This window comes from Stenella coeruleoalba (genome assembly GCF_951394435.1).
Source record: "Stenella coeruleoalba genome assembly, chromosome: 5".
Classification (NCBI taxonomy): domain Eukaryota; kingdom Metazoa; phylum Chordata; class Mammalia; order Artiodactyla; family Delphinidae; genus Stenella; species Stenella coeruleoalba.
In genome coordinates, this window is record NC_137150.1 from 69,924,807 (window position 1) to 69,943,275 (window position 18,469).

At 37.2% G+C, this 18,469-nt stretch overlaps 1 protein-coding gene across 7 annotated transcripts in view; it reads right to left on the reverse strand.

Annotated features, from left to right (window-relative positions):
- The window catches only part of ATP13A4 (ATPase 13A4), a 150,373-nt gene that overhangs the window by 63,306 nt on the left and 68,598 nt on the right, over positions 1-18,469 (reverse strand). For 6 of the 7 annotated variants that reach the window (XR_013828502.1, XM_079922544.1, XM_079922545.1 and 3 more), the window contains exons 3-8: positions 17,348-17,494; positions 8,215-8,285; positions 8,044-8,124; positions 6,499-6,568; positions 4,860-4,994; positions 990-1,059 (exon numbers count right to left, since the gene is read on the reverse strand). Coding sequence is in view for 6 of the 7 variants with exons in the window: in XM_079922544.1 (XP_079778670.1) it covers positions 990-1,059; positions 4,860-4,994; positions 6,499-6,568; positions 8,044-8,124; positions 8,215-8,285; positions 17,348-17,494 (574 nt within the window). In the remaining variant the exon portion in view is untranslated. The remainder of the gene's footprint in view (positions 1-989; positions 1,060-4,859; positions 4,995-6,498; positions 6,569-8,043; positions 8,125-8,214; positions 8,286-17,347; positions 17,495-18,469) is intronic. The other variant, XM_079922543.1, reaches the window with a different exon arrangement.

Sequence of the window (18,469 nt, forward strand, 5' to 3'; positions counted from 1 at the left end):
GATTTAAACAGATACCTCACCAAAGAAGATATACAAGTAGCAAAGAAGCACTTGAAAAGATGCTCAATGCCATTAGTCATCAGGAAATGCAAATTAAAACAACAATGAGATACTACCCCTCAGCTATTAAAATGGCTAAAATTAAAAAGACTGACCATACCAAGCAGTGGCAAGAATGTGGAGCAACTGGAGCTCTTACACACTGCTGGTGGGAATGTAAAAGAGCACAGCCACTTTGGAAAACAGTTTCTTTAAAAGTTAAATATTTATTTATCATATGATCCAGCCATTCCACAGTTAGGTATTTTCCCTAGAAAATAAGAAATGAAAGTGTATGTCCGTAGAAAGACTTGAACCCAAATGTTCAAGTGGCGTTATTTGTAATAGCCCCTAACTGGAAATAACCCAAATTTCCATCAACAAATGAATGAATGAACAAACTGGTCTATCTGGACAATGGAATTCACTCAGAAATAAAAAGAAATAAACTATTGATGTTCTTAACAAAATGGATGAACTTCAAAATTATTATGAACTTCGATCCCCCAAAAATTAACCCAAAATATACTATAAAAGACAAAAAAATGCATACTATACAATACCATTTATAAAATACTCTAAACATGCAAAGTGGTTGCCTGAGGATGGGGATGAAATTGTGAGAAATTGAAAGGGAAGATTACAAACAGGCACAAGGCAACTTTTAGGGGGGATGGACAGTCACCTTTATTGTGGTGATAGTTTCATAAGTAGGTACACATGTCAAAACCTATCAAATTGTACACTTGAATTCAGCTTACTGTATGTCAGTTTTACCTCAATGTTTTTTTAAAAGGTGAAAAAAGTCTCCACTTCCCCACCCCTTTAAGTAAATGCACAGGAAAAGATACATATGAAGATGAGAGTAGTAGGAACAATCAGGAATACAAATTTAAATCCTTTTCTCATTTCATATGGACAACACACAGATCTAAAATGAAGTGACTTACCCTTTTTCTCACATACAGAGACTGTAATGCTATTATGTGATTCAACTAAACGGTGGAGCTTTACAGATTGCTGAAAAAGAAGAATAGAAAATTTTAAAAAGCCTTTTCTATTTGAGGATAGGTCCCAGATATTATTCAGTAAAGTGTTAGCCTTCTTTAAAGATGGAGCCAACTGAACGTACTGTTTAAAAACAAGACTGAGTAGCCTCCTACTCAACTGAAAAAGCATCCAACTTGTGGTGCTCTTCAGCCAGTGATAAGAAGTACATGTTGTTTAATAGAAAGGAAGTTCCCAGCATGCTCTGTCCACTCAAAAGAACTTTGGTCATTCAACATTTACGTTTATACCTAAATAGTTTCAAGAACCAAGCATTATTTCAGTTTGGGGTTATCCCATATCAGAGTTCCTAATCTAACTTCATAAGGAGTTTGATTGTTCCTGTTATTCCCTCATAGTATTTGCTGTTTTAATATGTGAAATATACGGGACATTGAGAGTGAATAAATAAGAGGAGACAAAAATAATAATACAATTATATTTGATTTCACATTTATTAAGAAATTATTGTGTGAAAGACCTTTTACATGGTCCTGGGGATTACAAATTCCCAATCATTTAGTGTTTTCATTTTTTTATTCTGATTTTGTCATTTAAGACTCTCCCTTAATCTCCTAGCTTCAAATCATTTACAAATCTGATTAATATGTCCTAAGAATGATGAACAGAATCATATAAGGCGAAAGAGTGTTCTCCTATTAACTTATTCTTTTATTCATTCATACATACACTCAACATTTATTGAACAACCTTTATGCTGAGAGGTTGGGGTGGAATGGTCAACAAAACATATGATTCTTAGCATCAGGAATTTACAACCTACTGGGTAAATACATTTAATCAAATAATCACACACATAAATATATCACTGCAATCAACAATAAAATGAAAACAATAAGGTGTTTTGGGAGCATATATAGCTAATGAACCAATAGAAATCTTCCCTGAAGAAGTGACATTGAATCAAATAGGTTGTTGAATCTATGTGTCTCAACTCAAAAGAGATATTTGGACTTAAAATACATATATAAATTCGAAAGTCATTAGCATATGCCTTTAGAAGTCATTAGTATATGCAGTATAAGAATAATGAAGACTCAATGTACTCACATGAAAAGACCATCAAGACAGTATTATTAATAATAATAGTAAAGCTAGGTAGGAAATAGTGTAATTATGCTCCCTCTTACATAAGAAAGGAAAACAAAATAGATGTATATTCCAAAAACATTTTTGGAAGAATGCCCAAGAAACTAAAAACTGGTTGCATAAGTGGAGGGGTGGAGGAAGAGGGAGCCTTTATGTGGTGAACATTTTCATATTGTTTTGATATGAGACACCCATTTTTTAAAAAGCCAGGTAGAGGAGGATGAACTATAAAAAGAGAATGGAAGAGCAGCTAGAGAGGTGGAGAGTGTGTTGTCACTGAAGCCAAAGGGAAAGCTCGGGAGCAGTTAACAATGCCAAATGCAACTGAGAGGTTTAGTGAAATCTACGCTGTGGAAGAAAGTATACACTGTGGGAGGGGAATCATGAAATCAGCAAGCAAAAGACCAACCACTCAATAAAAATTAATGAGGGACATGAATACGGTTCACAGTAAAAGAAATACAAATAGCTTAAAACACGAGCAAGTGCTCAACTCACAATGGAAAACATGCTATTATAGTTATGAAATTCTATTTTCATTTATATTGGCAAAAATAAGGAAAATAAATAAACACTCTTGGGAGGAGTGTATATTGGCATTACTTGTTTAAGAGGCATTTGACAATGTCTAGTAAAAAAATATATTTAGCTTATGATTAAGCAATTTCAAATACAGAAAATTTATATCTCTTTATCAATACAGATATGTTATACACACATTTACATGTAATATAAATTATATATACTTGTGATTTATACATATTTGCAAACACATATATGTGGATGTATGAAAAGATATATACGCAAATATCCTCAATGCAGCATTGTTTTAATAGCAAAAGACTAGAAACAGCCTAAATATCCATCAGTATAAGACTGGTTTTAAAATCATGGTACATTTAGAGAAAATATATTTGTGCAGATACAGAAAGATATTTAAGATACATAGGTGAAAAATGCAAGTGCGTAACAGTGTATATAATAGTATACTTCCATTTGTATAAAACAAATAAACGCATATGTGTTTAACAGTGCTAAAAGTATATAGAACATCTGGTCCCAGTGGATGCCTCTTAAAAGGAGACCCAGACACTGAAAGAACTAAGGTGGGAGGAGTATTTACTACTCATTTACACTATTTTGTTCTTGTGAGCTTTTTTTATTATGTCCATATATTACTCCTTCTATTAAGAAAAAAGACTAGCTAGTTTTAAAAAGTACTGTTTTTTTATTTTAAAACTATCTATGAGGGCTTCCCTGGTGGCGCAGTGGTTGGGAGTCTTCCTGCCGATGCAGGGGACACAGGTTTGTGCCCCGGTCCGGGAGGATCCCACATGCCGCGGAGCGCCTGGGCCCGTGAGCCATGGTCGCTGAGCCTGCGCGTCCAGAGCCTGTGCTCCGCGATGGGAGAGGCCACAACAGTGAGAGGCCCAAGTACCGCAAAAAAAAACAACAACTATCTATGAGCCTTAGGATTATAGTGGTGACCTTAGTAAGAGCTCTTTGAATGGAGTCATAAGAGAGGAAGCCAGCTCCATATAGATGAGAAATGAGAGGGAGATGAGTAAATGAAGAGAGATGCATAATGAGCTTGAGAAGTTCTGCCGTCAAAGGGAGAAAAGAGGTAGAATAGTAGCTGAAGTTTGAAGCATGGTCAAAAGAAGGGATTTTTTTCATTTGTTTCTGTTTTGTTTTGTTTTGTTTTTAAGTTGGGAGAAGCTTGAGCATGTTTAAATGCTGATGGGAAGGCTCTTAGGGAGAGGGAATGAGGAAAAGAGTCATTCACTGACCCCATAAGCATGCTGAGAAGGTGAAAAGGATGCTATCAAAAGCACAAGCAGAGGGCACCGCCGCCTCTGTAATGAGAGATCAGGTCAGGAGGGAGGTGGAGACAAAAGTCATCTGGCAGTAGGAGGGTGCGGAACTGAGCAAATTCCGATTTTATGATTTCTATCTTTGTGGGAAAAAAAAAGCAATGAGATAGATTATCAGCTGAATTAGAGGAAAGTGGAATGTGGGCAGTTAGGCATCTCAGAAACTTGAAGGAAGATTTGGTTTGAGAACTTAATTCCAGAGAATGGGAGAGCACATTGACCAGAGACATATAGAAAGCTTGTGCAGATGAGGTCGGTATTCATGGATTTATAGCACAATCAACCAACGTGTACCGTGTGATTTTTTTCCTGGCAGTGCCTAGATCCCCTTGTGTAGGCATAAAGAAAGCCAAGAGTTGGACTGGGGTTTTGACAAATGATTACCAACCAAACATAAAGGACAAAGATATTAAACACTCCTTATTAAATATTAAAGACTCCTCCACCTTCACCCCTTTTCCACCATCTTCAAGACCCATCAGTAGTCTCTACACATATTTTTTCACTTATTCACAATGCATAAATATTTGCATTTTCTTCTCAATAATCAGCTTTAGTAAGCTAAAGATAGGGAAAAAATAACTTGAAAGGTTAGGGATTGGGATGGGAAGGAAAGGAAAGAACTAGAATTTGTTGAGCATCAGCTATTGTGCTAGATATTTACAAACGTGGTCTCATTTGTTATGGAGTGGGCAATGACTATTTTCCGATTATACGCTTTTCAAACCAAGTTTCAACAAAGTCACAACTCTTTCTTTCTCAGACCATACGACTGGTGGAAAAACTCACCTCTCTGAGATCATATACGGTCAAAGCGATGGAAATGATCGACATGATCACGATAGCAAAAGCATACTCCTTATAGTCTTCGCTAAACCACAGACAGACACTGAAGAGCTGAAATATGTAAAATGGATTTAAAACCTGTTGGCAGCATAAAAACAGGAAGACAAGGGAGATATTTAGGTTTTATACTTAGCTATTCATTGACTTGTTTGTTATCATAATCGTCTCCATGACAAATCGTCCCACCCAATATTCTTATTATATTTATGCAGCAATTACTATGTGCCAGATACTGTACTAAGCAACTTTACCTGAATTTACTCATTTAATTCCCATAATTATCTTATTATCCAGAAGTTATTAGTTATCTCCATTGTAAAGATGAAGAAACTGGGCCTTATATCTTGAGAAACTTGCCCAAGGTCACAGAGCCACAACTGTTACAGACCAGGACTTGAACCCAGGCAATCTGGCCCCAGTGCCCTTACTTTTAATCACCACTGCACCTTATAATTTACAAAGTATTGTCTCATGTATCACCATGTTGACCATCACAACAGTTGTGTGAGGAGTAGATATTATCATGTCCAGTTTACATTGAGTGGCCTTCGGAACCTGACCTACTGGTCAGGTTTACAAAGTTAAAATGCTTTCTAGTTGTTCTTCTCTATGACACAACATTGCTATATCTGAAGCCATTAAAGTACTTTAGATTAATGTACGAGTTGAAGACTAAATTTTCTCATAAATAGAGAGCCAAGCTGAAAGGAATAATCTAGATAATTGAGCATCTAGAACACTAGGGGAGAAAGCAGAGATTAACTCCAACAGTTGTAATCCTGCCTGGGATAAAAACATTTTGTGCCCTTACTCAAATTCCCTCTAGTTGATTCCCATCTTTCTAAAATAGGAACAGTTATCTTTGCCTCTGGTTAGGGAACAAGCCCACAGAAACTTTTCTTATCAGCTTCTTCTGCTCTGTTTCATGACTTAAAACGTGCTAGAAATATTGAGAAAGTAGCTGGAGTTTAGTAAGTCTTTTTTAAGTCAAGGAGGAGTGGAGGTACCATGCAGGAGAGGACCCAGAGTACAGCTGTAAGGTTGTAGGTATCATAATAATCACGGTAAAATGAAAAATGAGCCCAGTGATAGAGTCCAACAGAAAAAATTCAATGTAGTAAATTATGGTCAAATCTTTCTTTCCCTCCCACACACACATTGAGATCAGTAGAACTAATAAGGCTGAACAGATGTTTTCTTCCTACAGTTTTGGATGCTAAGGCAATTGTATATGTTGCCCATAAGAAAGGGATTGAGTTGTTTAAGTTTTAATTATTATTTTAGTTTCACAAAGATGAGACGGGATAAAAAGTATAGGATTAAGAAAGAAAGAAAGAAAGGAAACCCTGTGTTCATCTAGTCATTAAAGGATAAACAGACACACGAACATCATATCTTATGCTGTAACAGGAAATGTGTGTGCAAAAATGGACCACAAGAAACAATAGAGATATGAATATGCTTTGCATTCTTTTAAAATAGCCCAAATTACAGTTACTATTAACAAGTAGCATTCTTGATCATTTGACTAAAATCTAACCTTTTTATTTTCTAGCCAGCATCAAGAGAAAATACTGATTACCTCCTTGATGAGCAGTTTCCAGATGGGTGTGATTTCAACATCGATAGTATTTGGCCCACATATTAACCTCCTATAGGGAGAGATCACAGCCTATTCAGTTACCCATTCAAAAAAAAGACTATTCCATGTTCACTTTCCCACTTGTGGGATCAACATATGCCTCCCTTATTACATAACATCACCATCTTTCTCAAAATAACTGGAGAGGGGGAGGGTTTTCAGGTGTAAAACCAATAAGCATGATCATTTATTGAATTAAATATTTCCCTGATGGTAATTTGGGTATTTAATTTTAGTCATTTTTCCATTCAAGTAGTTTCAGGATTAGCACTCTCTCAACTCTGTCTCTCCCGAACTCTTGGCTCCATGGATGTGAGACGGAGGGCTCATTACAGGGGAACAGTTTTACTGATAAGGAATACTGGGCCTACTTTTCCTCCTCCTATTCAGTGCTGGGAAGCTGCAGAATTTGTTTTAATGTGAGTGAAAAGGTGCTGAACTCTCAAAAATAGCTCCACAGTTATAACGCCCTTTAATTGAAAACTCAGAGATGTGTTTCTTTGATTACACAGAGCAACGACACTCTATGAGTTATCTTGCTGTTGGGAATGCTAAACACTTTCTCTGTGCCTTCTACGTAGATGCTCAGACCAAAGAGCTTAACAGAATGTAAATACTACAGCAGTGCTTCTCAAACTTTAATGTTTATACAGACAGCCTTGTGGTCTTGCGAATGGGAAGGTTCTGATTCAATAAGGATGAGATGTGACCTGAGATTCTGCATTTCTAACAAGCACCCATGGTGATGCTGCACTCTGAGTCCATTCAAAGTACCACCGAAGCTCCACCCCAACATGGGGTGGAGGGGAACGCAGTAATCATAGAAACTTAGAACTAGCAAGGTGTTTATAGAGTTCTCCTCCCCTTTTTAACAGTTAGGAAACTGAAGCCCATAAAGGAGAAGCCATTTGCTCAAAGCCACATAGTGAATCAGTGACAGACTCTTGGCATTCAACCCAACGCCCTTCCCAAATCTCGCTCCTCTGCCCAGTAGCTTATTTAGAATTGTGGAGCTACAAGTCTTGCATGATATTCTTCTGCTGCTCTACAATTATTATTTAACTATGCTGTCATAGTATAACACATATGTCCTGATCACAGTCAAAACTGGTTCAACCTTATTATTATAGTAACCTTGAGGAACATTATGCAGAGTAGAAAGACAACTAAGCCTATAGTCAGAGATGCACTTCTTCCTCTATCACTTCCATCTGTGTGACCTAGTTCAGGCCACTAAACCTCTCTGAGTCTCAGATTTTTCATCTGTTATACTGAGATGATGAGGATGTCTGTTCTAACTTCCCCACAAGGTTGCTCTGTTGAAGTGAGATAATGCATACAAAAGCATTTAATTTAATAATACTAAATAGAGCATTACAACATATTCTGATGTTGACCAGTTAAGATAACCGTTTCCTGGGCTCTCTTTTTCACTAACTGGTGACAGTCGTTCTGAGCTGGTGTAGATAAAAGTATACGTGGTACCTAATCTCTTGTTCTTCTGTTGTTAGACCTGATCCAAACTTTACATGTATCTTGGCAGAACTGAGCCAGTCTTCCAAAGAGCTAAAATAATAACAATGAGAAAGACATACTGAGCAAAATATTTTTGAAATAATATTTTTCTTTTCAGATGCAATTGCTCAAACAACTTACCCAATTTTCTGGAACTGTCCTTCTAAGTTGTTCCAAACATATCTTATTTTCTGGACTTTTATGCATCTCACCTGCAATGGAAAAGTACTAAGAAATCTCCAGTTTAAGGATCAGCAAATACATAGTTCAGTGACTAAAGAAGCATTCGTGGAAGAAGCAAAGATAGAGCCCTAGTATACTTATTTAAGATTTATCCTTTCCTAACGAATCCTATCCTTGGCTACTACACAAATGGCATTCTTTATTAGAAATCATCATTCAAGCAATGTGTATCATGGGCCTACTACACGGATGAGTATATAAGTAAAACTCACCCTCTGTGTTCCACTACTTGATAACCAAACAAGGGAAGAAAATATGTTATGAAAGGGAAAACTATACCATACAGTCAAATTATGCATGTGTCAAAGAAATGAAAACATAATAAAGAAAAAATTATAGTATTGAAATGCCGTAGAAATACAGAGAGTTTAGATGACAGAAGGTATCATGGAGAAGAAGAATCTGAGCTGCATCCTTAAAGGATTGGAAGAATTTTGCTCAGGTGAGAAGGGAAGAAGGCATTTCAAAGAGATTATACACAATTTAGTTGTGAGGGAGGGGTAAGTGAAGGGAGCCTATTTGACAGCAGAATGGAGAATGAGGCTGGAAGGATAAATAAAGACCAGATGATGCATCCTTAAATGCTAGCGTGAGTATTTAGAACTTTTCTTTTGGAAGCAACGGATTTGCAAAGTAACCTATGGAAGAGACACCGAAGACACAGTCTAAAAGATTAGACTGGCAGCAGGTTCTAGAAGACAGTGAGATGGCTAGTGCAAGAAAATGAACTCTACGACATCTGAGGGTGTTGGCAATGGAAAGAAAGGTTAATGCTTATGACGTAATGCCTTCTTGTTTTTGATTTCTTTAAGCAACTTTACATATAAATCTGAACTTCCATTAACAGGTGACCTAATTAAGTACAAAGAGAAATGGTAAGACTGTCATATTGTTATGGAGCAATGGTTATAACCTCATTTTGCCCATTGGAATCAACTGGGGAGTTTTAAAGAATACTGATGACTGGGTCCCACTCCCAGAGAGATTCTGATTTCCTTTGTCTGGGGTACAGCCTGGGCAGAAATAGTTTTAAACCTCCTCAGGTAATTCTAATGTGCAGCCAAAGTTGAGAAACAGTGTCCAAGACTTCCTTCTATAGCTACTCTTATCATTGTGTCCTTGAGAAATTCAATGAAATTTCTCTGCACCTCAATTTTCCCATGAATAAATTAAGGCAATTGGCCAGATCATTTCTAAGTTCCACTGCAACTCCTCTGAATATGTTCTATACCTATGAGTATTACAGTCAGTATAAACATTAGATAAAATCTAAAACTTGGAAGAGCATATAGTTGCTACATAACAAGTGCTCAACACATTTTTTATTAAATAAATAAATGAGTGCTTTTCACAACCACATGTCAACTAGAAATAGAATTTTCTTTTTTATAAATTGAAGTATAGTTAATTTACAATGTTGTGTTAATTTCTGCTGTACAGCAAATTGATTCAATTATACTGTATATACTTTCTTTTTAATATTCTTTTCCATTATGGTTTATCACAGGATATTGAATTTAGTCCCCGTAGGACCTTGTTGTTTATCCATTCTATATATGCTAGTTTGCATCTGTTAACCCCAAACTCTGACTCCATCCCTGACCCCATGGCAACCACAATAGAAATAGAGTTTAAATCCCTAAGCTCCAAGACCTGGGTTACTTCAAATGACTTTTAACCTTGTCCAATAAATATATGTATGTAAACTTACTGTGGTAGTCATTTAATGATGTAAGTAAATCAAATCATTATACTGTACATCTTAAACTTATACAGTGCTCAGTGCTGTGTGTCAATTATACCTCAATAAAACCAGAAGAAAAAAATATATGTGTATGTGTGCACACATTCATAGTTACCAAGTGAGCGTATTAAATACTGTATTTTTTATTTTACAGAATGGATTTATTTCAGTGTGTTGGCTTCAAAATAATATTAAAAGAAATCCTATCTTCCAATTGACTTTCAGTATAAAATTGGAGTGAATTGCCACTGGGAACAATTCTTCCTTCACAAGTTACAAGTTAAGGTGAGGAAACATGACCAGCTTGGGGTGTGTTAGCTGTCATGGCCCATCTTGGAGTCTCGAGTTTTTTGCCTCACATTTTCCTTTCCTTTCCAGTAGTCTCTACAATTTTACAAATAGAGCTAGACTGTGATCACAGCTACTGTTTACTGAGTACTTGGGGGGTGGGGTTCTTGTCTTTTTAATCATCCTGTGGTAGGACAGATATTATCTTCATTTCCACTTTGCCGCTTAAGTTCATTTTGATTAAGTAACTTGCCCAAGACCACATCTATTAAGAAACAGGGCTGGGACTTCCCTGCTGGTGCAGTGGTTAAGAATCTGCCTTCCAATACAGGGGACACAGGTTCGAGCCCTGGTCCGGAAAGATCCCGTGTGCCGCGGAGCAACTAAGCCCATGCCCCACTACTACTGACCCTGTGTGCTGCAACTACTGAAGCCCACAAACCTACAGCCCATGCTCCGCAACAAGAGAAGCCCCTGCAATAAGAAGTCCACTCATCAAAACAAAGAGTAGCCCCTGCTCACCGCAACTAGAGAAAGCACATGCGCAGCAATGAAAACCCAACACAGCCAAAAAATAAAATAAATTAATTAAAAAAAAAAAAGAAACAGGGCTGGAAATTGAACTTGAGCCCCTCTAGCCCCCAAGTCTAGTCTCTGAAGGATCTAATAGTCAAGCTAGTCTCAGAAGACGGTCTGAAAATCCCATAACTTCCAGTATTCAAATTGTATAAAGTGAGGGTTGCTTACTTTATTAATTCTGTAAGTTCAGAAATTCAAGTTAGAAAAAATGTAAAAGACAAACGATGGTAGAACGTGAGACCCCTGCTCAGTTAGAGAACCTAGATCAATAGGCTGTGAGCAAGTTATATAACATAATAGATACAAACAGCAGATGAAGGCAGCAATAATGAGGAATAAAGAGGTTACTGATAAGTTTTATGTCAGGCCCGAAAATGGAAAATCCCATTATCTCCTAACAATTTCTGAAGCTATTCTTCACAGAGTGAGAAGAATGACTCCATCATACGCCTTTTAAATATCTTTGAGATTCCCCAAGCAGGAAACACCTCTGCCTGGAGTTTCTCAGCTTCCCTCATCATGTCCAGAGGCTCTGAAAGCTGATAAGAAGATGTTAAGCATAATATTTGCAAAGGGTGAAGTTTACTTGCCCATTGCCTGGAACTTCAGACCAGGAAACAGTAATTAGGAAATCAGGGATCAGCTGTGGGGTGATTTGCATCTTTCCGCTCAGAACCAGAAATTGTTCCAATCCTCAGGCATCCCACTCTTCATTTCTGTTTAACAGGTTAAGCCATGGGTTTCACTTTTGCATGTAATCCTACAAAATAGCCCTTGGAGTCTCCTCTTAGTCTACATTTGCTGCAGTCTCCAAACTCCCCCTATGTGGTCCTGAACGGTTATCATTTTGGTATTGTGTTATTGCTGTCATTGTCATCATTGTTGCTGTGGCTAAGCCTGTGACATATCTTCCAATTTTAATAAAAGTTTCAGTCCTTTATATGAATATAGCTCATTATCACTCACAAATCACCTTATTATTCTTCTTTTCATTTTAGTTTCATGACAGCCCTGAGAAACAGGCAGAGAAGGCATTACTACTCTTGTTTTATAAATAAGAAACTCAAGGCCCAGGGAGGCAGTAACCAACCAACTCCCTATGCTGTATGCTGGTAAACAAAGATATCAAGCCTGGGTGCCAGAACTTTCCATTTCAAGACCTCTGCCCTTTCCTCACATTTTGTTTGTTTATTTGAACATTTCTCCATTTGTCTGTCCACTTATTTGTTTGATGCGATTAAAGATGGTGGAGGTCAATAATATTCTGAGGCCATGTCCATAGGCTGATTTGCGTTGTCTATCCTCAGGTGAATGGCCATCTAAAAAAATTAAGCAATCTGTTGGTTGGGTGCTTCATCTCTTTTGATTTTGTTTATTTTGGCAGTTATGACAACTGGGTGATAACAATTGACAGAAAAGAAACTGCTCAGCAATTGACTTTTATTATTTTAAAAAATTGACCTTGAGCTTCCCTGGTGGCGCAGTGGTTGAGAGTCCACCTGCCGATGCAGGGGACATGGGTTCATGCCCCGGTCCGGGAGGATCCCACATGCCATGGAGCGGCTAGGCCCATGAGCCATGGCCACTGAGCCTGCGCGTCTGGAGCCTGTGCTCCGCAACGGGAGAGGCCACAACAGTGAGAGGTCTGCGTACCGCCAAAAAAAAAATAATAATTGACCTTGAGCTCATAAAACCAATTTAAACAGTTGTCTACACATATATAGATTGAAGAGAAAGCAGTCTGTGTTATAAAATATGTTTTTAATATGAATGTTAACTAGTCATAATCCAAGTAATACTAATTTAATATGATGGGAAAGGAGTAGAGCAAATACATTTGAATGATAATATCATTTTACAAACATAAACTACCTAGAACATTTGGAAGGGGGGGTTACCTTTACCGTAAGACAAGCCCTGCTGCATAGATTATAATATAGGGCATGATGCTACTAACAGTTAATATGCACTGAGCATCTACTATATACCTGCCACCATACTGATTTTTGTATTTCTTAATTTACTGAATTTTATCAATTAATGTTAGAGGTAGGCAATATCATCATTTTATACATGAGAAAATTGAGGCTCAGCAGAGTTTAGTAACTGACCCAAGGCTGCACAGTTTTGAGGGATGAAGCTGAGATCTGAATTGAGCTCTGTCTGGCCCCAAAATCCATGTTCTTTATAATGTCCTATACTGTCAGTTAAATATTGTCACAGTGGAGGATCAATCGAAGAAGAAGATATAACAATTATAAATATATATGCACCCAACATAGGAGCACCTCAATACATAAGGAAAAGGTTAACAGCTATAAAAGAGGAAATTGACAGTAACACAAAAATAGTGGGGGACTTCAACACTTCACTTACACCAATGGACAGATCATCCAGACAGAAAATTAATAAGGAAACAAAAGTTTTAAATGACACAATAGACCAGATAGATTTCATTGATATTTACAGGACATTCCATCCAAAAACAGCAGATTATACTTTCTTCTCAAGTGCACAAGGAACATTCTCCAGGATAGATCACATCTTGGGTCACAAATCAAGCCTCGGTAAATTTAAGAAAATTGAAATTATATCAAGCATTTTTTCTGACCACAATGCTATGAGATTAGAAATAAATTACAGGGAAGAAAATGTAAAAAACACAAATACATGGAGGCTAAAAAATATGTTACTAAACAACCAAGAGATCACTGAAGAAATCAAAGGGAAAAATCAAACAATACCTAGAGGCAAATGACAATGAAAACATGACAAACCAAAACCTATGCAATGGAGCAAAAGCAGTTCTAAGAGGGAAGTTTATAGCAATACAATCTTACCTCAAGAAACAAGAAAAATCTCAAACAAACATCCTAAAGTTACACCTAAAGGAACTAGAGAAAGAAGAACAAACAAAACCCAAAGTTAGTAGAAGGAAAGAAATAGTAAACATGAGAGTAGAAATAAATGAAATAAAAACAAGAAAACAATAGCAAAGATCATTAAAACTAAAGCTGGTTCTTTGAGAAGATAAACAAAATTGATAAACCTTTATCCAGATGCATCAAGAAAAAGAGGGAGAGGACTCAAATCAGTAAAATTAAAAATGAAAAAGGAGAAGTTACAACAGACACCGCAGAAATACAAAGCATCCTAAGAGACTACTACAAGCAACTTTATGCCAATAAAATGGACAACCTGGAAGAAATGGACAAATTCTTAGAAAGGTAAAAGCTTCCAAGACTGAACCTAGAAGAAATAGAAAATATGAACAGACCAATCACAAGTAATGAAATTGAAACTGTGATTTAAAATCTTCCACCAAACAAAAGTTCAGGACCAGATGGCTCCACAGTTGAATTCTATCAAACATTTAGAGAAGAGCTAAAACCCATCCTTCTCAAAACTCTTGCAAAAAATTGCAGAGGAAGGAACACTCCCAAACTTATTCTATGAGGCCACCACCACCTAGATACCAAAACCAGACAAAGATAATACAATAAAAGAAAATTACAGACCAATATCACTGAATATAGATGCAAAAATCCTCAACAAAATACTAGCAAACAGAATCCAACAACACATTAAAAGGATCATACACCATGATCAAGTGGGATTTATCCCAGGGATGCAAGGATTCTTCAAAATACGCAAATCAATTAACGTGATACACCATATTAACAAACTGAAGAATAAAAACCATATGATCATCTCAATAGATGCAGAAAAAGCTTTTGACAAAATTCAACACCCATTTATGATAAAAACTCTCCAGAAAGTAGTCATAGAGGGAACCTGCCTCAACATAATAAAGGCCATGTACAACAAACCCACAGCAAACGTCATTCTCAGTGGTGAAAAACTGAAAGCATTTCCTCTAAGATCAGGAACAAGACAAGGATGTCCATTCTCACCACTCATATTCACATAGTTTTGGAAGTCCTAGCCGTGGCAATCAGAGAAGAAAAAGAAATAAAAGGAATACATATGGAAAAGAAGAAGTAAAACTGTCACTGTTCGCAGATGACATGATACTATACATAGATAATCCTAAAGATGTCACCAGAAAACTACTAGAGCTAATCAATGAATTTGGTAAAGTTGCAGGATACAAAATTAATGCACAGAAATCCCTTGCATTTCTATACGCTAACAAGGAATGATAAGAAAGAGAAATTAAGGAAACAATCCCATTCACCACTGCAACAAAAAGAATAAAATACCTGCGAATAAACCTACCTAAGGAGGTAAAAGACCTGTACTCAGAAAACTATAAGACAATGATGAAAGAAATCAAAGATGACAGAAACAGATGGAGAGATATACCATGTTCTCAGATTGGAAGAATCAATATTGTGAAAATGACTACACTACCCAAAGCAATCTACAGATTCTATGCAATCCCTATCAAATTACCAATGGTATTTTTTACAGAACTAGAACAAAATATCTTAAAATTTATATGGAGACACAAAAGACCCCGAATAGCCAAGCCAAAGCAATCTTAAGGGAAAAAAACAGAGCTGGAGGAATCAGACTCCCTGACTTCAGACTATACTCCAAAGCTACAGTAAGCAAGACAATATGGTACTGGCACAAAAACAGAAATATAGATCAATGGAACAGGACAGAAAGCCCAGAGATAAACCCACGTATATATGGTCAACTAATCTATGATAAAGGAGTCAAGGATATACAATAGAGAAAAGACATTCTCTTCAATAAGTGGTGCTGGGAAAACTGGACAGTTACATGTAAAAGAATGAAATTAGAACACTCCCTAACATCATACACAAAAATAAACTGAAAATGGATTGAAGACCTAAATGTAAGGCCAGGCACTATAAAACTCTTACAGGAAAACATAAGAAGAACACTCTTTGACATAAATCACAGCAAGATCTTTTTTTTTTTTTTTTTTTTTGTGGTACATGGGCCTCTCACTGTTGTGGCCTCTCCCATTGGGGAGCACAGGCTCCGGATGTGCACGTTCAGTGGCCATGGCTCACGGGCCCAGCCACTCCGCAGCATGTGGGATCTTCCCGGACCGGGGCACGAACCTATGTCCCCTGCATCGGCAGGTGGACTCAACCACTGTGCCACCAGGGAAGCCCAGCAAGATCTTTTTTGACCCCCCTCCTAGAGTAATGGAAACAAAAACAAAAATAAACAAATTGGACCTAATGAAATTTAAAAGGTTTTGCACAACAAAGGAAACTGTAAACAAGACAAAAAGACAACCCTCAGAAAGGGAGAAAATATTTGCAAATGAATCAATGGACAAAGGATTAATCTCCAAAATATATAAACAGTTCATGCAGCTCAATATTAAAAAAACAAACAACCCAATCAAAAAATGGGCAGAAGATCTAAACAGACATCTCTCCAAAGAAGACATACAGATGGCCAAGAGGCACATGAAAAGCTGCTCAACATCACTAATTATGAGAGAAATGCAAATCAAAACTACAATGAGGAATCACCTCACAGCAGTTAGAATGGGCATCATCAGAAAATCTACAAACAACAAATGCTGCAGAGGCTGTAGAGAAAAGGGAACCCTCTTGCACTGTTGGTGGAAATGTAAATTGATACAGCTACTATGGAGAACAGTATGGAGGTTCCTTAAAAAACTAAAAGTAAAATTACCATATGACCCAGCAATCCCACTACTGGGCATATACCCAGAGAAAGCCATAATTCAAAAAGTCACATGCACCCCAATGTTTATTGCAGCACTATTTACAATAGCCAGGTCATGGAAGCAACCTAAATGCCCATCGACAGAATGGATAAAGATGTGGTACATATATACAGTGGAATATTACTCAGGCCTAAAAAGGAATGAAATTGGGTCGTTTGTAGAGATGTGGATGGATCTAGAGACTGTCATACAGAATGAAGTAAGTCAGAAAGAGAAAAACAAATACTGTATATTAACTCATATATGTGGAATCTAGAAAAATGGTACAGATGAACCAGTTTGCAAGGCAGAAATAGAGACACAGATGTAGAGAACAAATGTATGGACACCAAGGGGGGAAAGTTGTGGGGGGGGGGATGAATTGGGAGATTGGGATTGACATATATACACTAATATGTATAAAATAGATAACTAATAAGAACCTGCTATATAAAAAATAAATAAAATAAAATTCAAATTTAAAAAAGAGCTTACAAGTAGAAAAAAAGAAGATTGGCACAGTGGAGGATCTGAATTTAATATTTTTGTATTGAAGTATAGTAGCTGTACAATATTATATAATTACAGGTATACAATGTAATGCTTCACAATTTTTAACAGTTATATTCTATTTATTGTTATTCTAAAGTTTTGGCTATATATAAATTTAATCTTGCACTTGGAGGGAAAAATGATTAAATTTCTTTAGCACCTGCAGGAGCCATAAGTGCACTTACCTTTAGGTCTGGCTTTCTTATGGCTCTATTTATGATATATTCCTCATCTGTGATGAGAGGGTGATCAGGAATGAGCCGAAATGCACTGTTCAATGCTGACAGGCAGATCCACACTACCTTTTTCCAAGAGTAAGTTTGGAATTCATCCTGAGGAAATAAACACCAAAACCCCCGTGAAGTTAAGAGAGGTCATCAGTCTAGAATTCAACCTGAAAAACATTATTTGAATATAATTCTGTATGTTTACAGAGTTAAACATTCTTGACAGAGTCCTATGCCTTTGAAATCTGGTAGATCTAGAGCCTTGAGGGGAAAAGTCTTGCCATCACTTACTGAGGAATCAGGATGTGAATACTGGCACACACAACAACGCTCAAGAGTCATGAGGCAGATGCTCAGGTAAGAGCTAGTTTTCCCTATTACCCTCCCACCATGGGGCTACGGCCAGATACAAATTTCACAGGGGAAAAAAAAAACAAGCAAGCATTCCAAAGTGTTTCTGTATGTCTCAAGGTTTAGGAGGCCAGGTCAACAGAACTATTCCCATGTTTTGAGGCTTAACAATTCCACCTCTTCCAGAACAACCTCTTTAACACGTTCTTCGGTTGCGGGGGTGTGGTTTGGGGGACTGTCACTATACTAATTCTAAAAGACTTTCACTGTCCTTCTCTTGTGCTCCCAATTACCTTCTGCCTTGCATTCTCTTAGTTCTTCTAGACTATCTTGAAGGTAAGGACCATGTTTTACCGTCCCTTATATCCCATCCACGTGGGGAATTTTGATCTGCTCAGTGAAAGTTTGATGAATGGATGGGAAAAATACTGAAAATATGAACTGAGCATGCCCAAGGATAATTGTCAAGATGTTAGCACAGGTAGCATTGAGGAAGGCATCTTCATGCGTGACCCTAATTGAAGCTGCTTCCCTTTGCAGTTCACTGATGACTCCAACACAGAATAAAACTAGAGGGAGCAGTGCTGGATTGAGTAACAGGTACCACAATGGTCCCTTAGAGACTGATGTGATAATAGTTTACTATCTGAATGGGTAAATGCCACACATAACTTCCACTTGGATGTCTGGTAAACCTTGGGAGCTAGGAAGAATGGCCAGGGAAGTCAA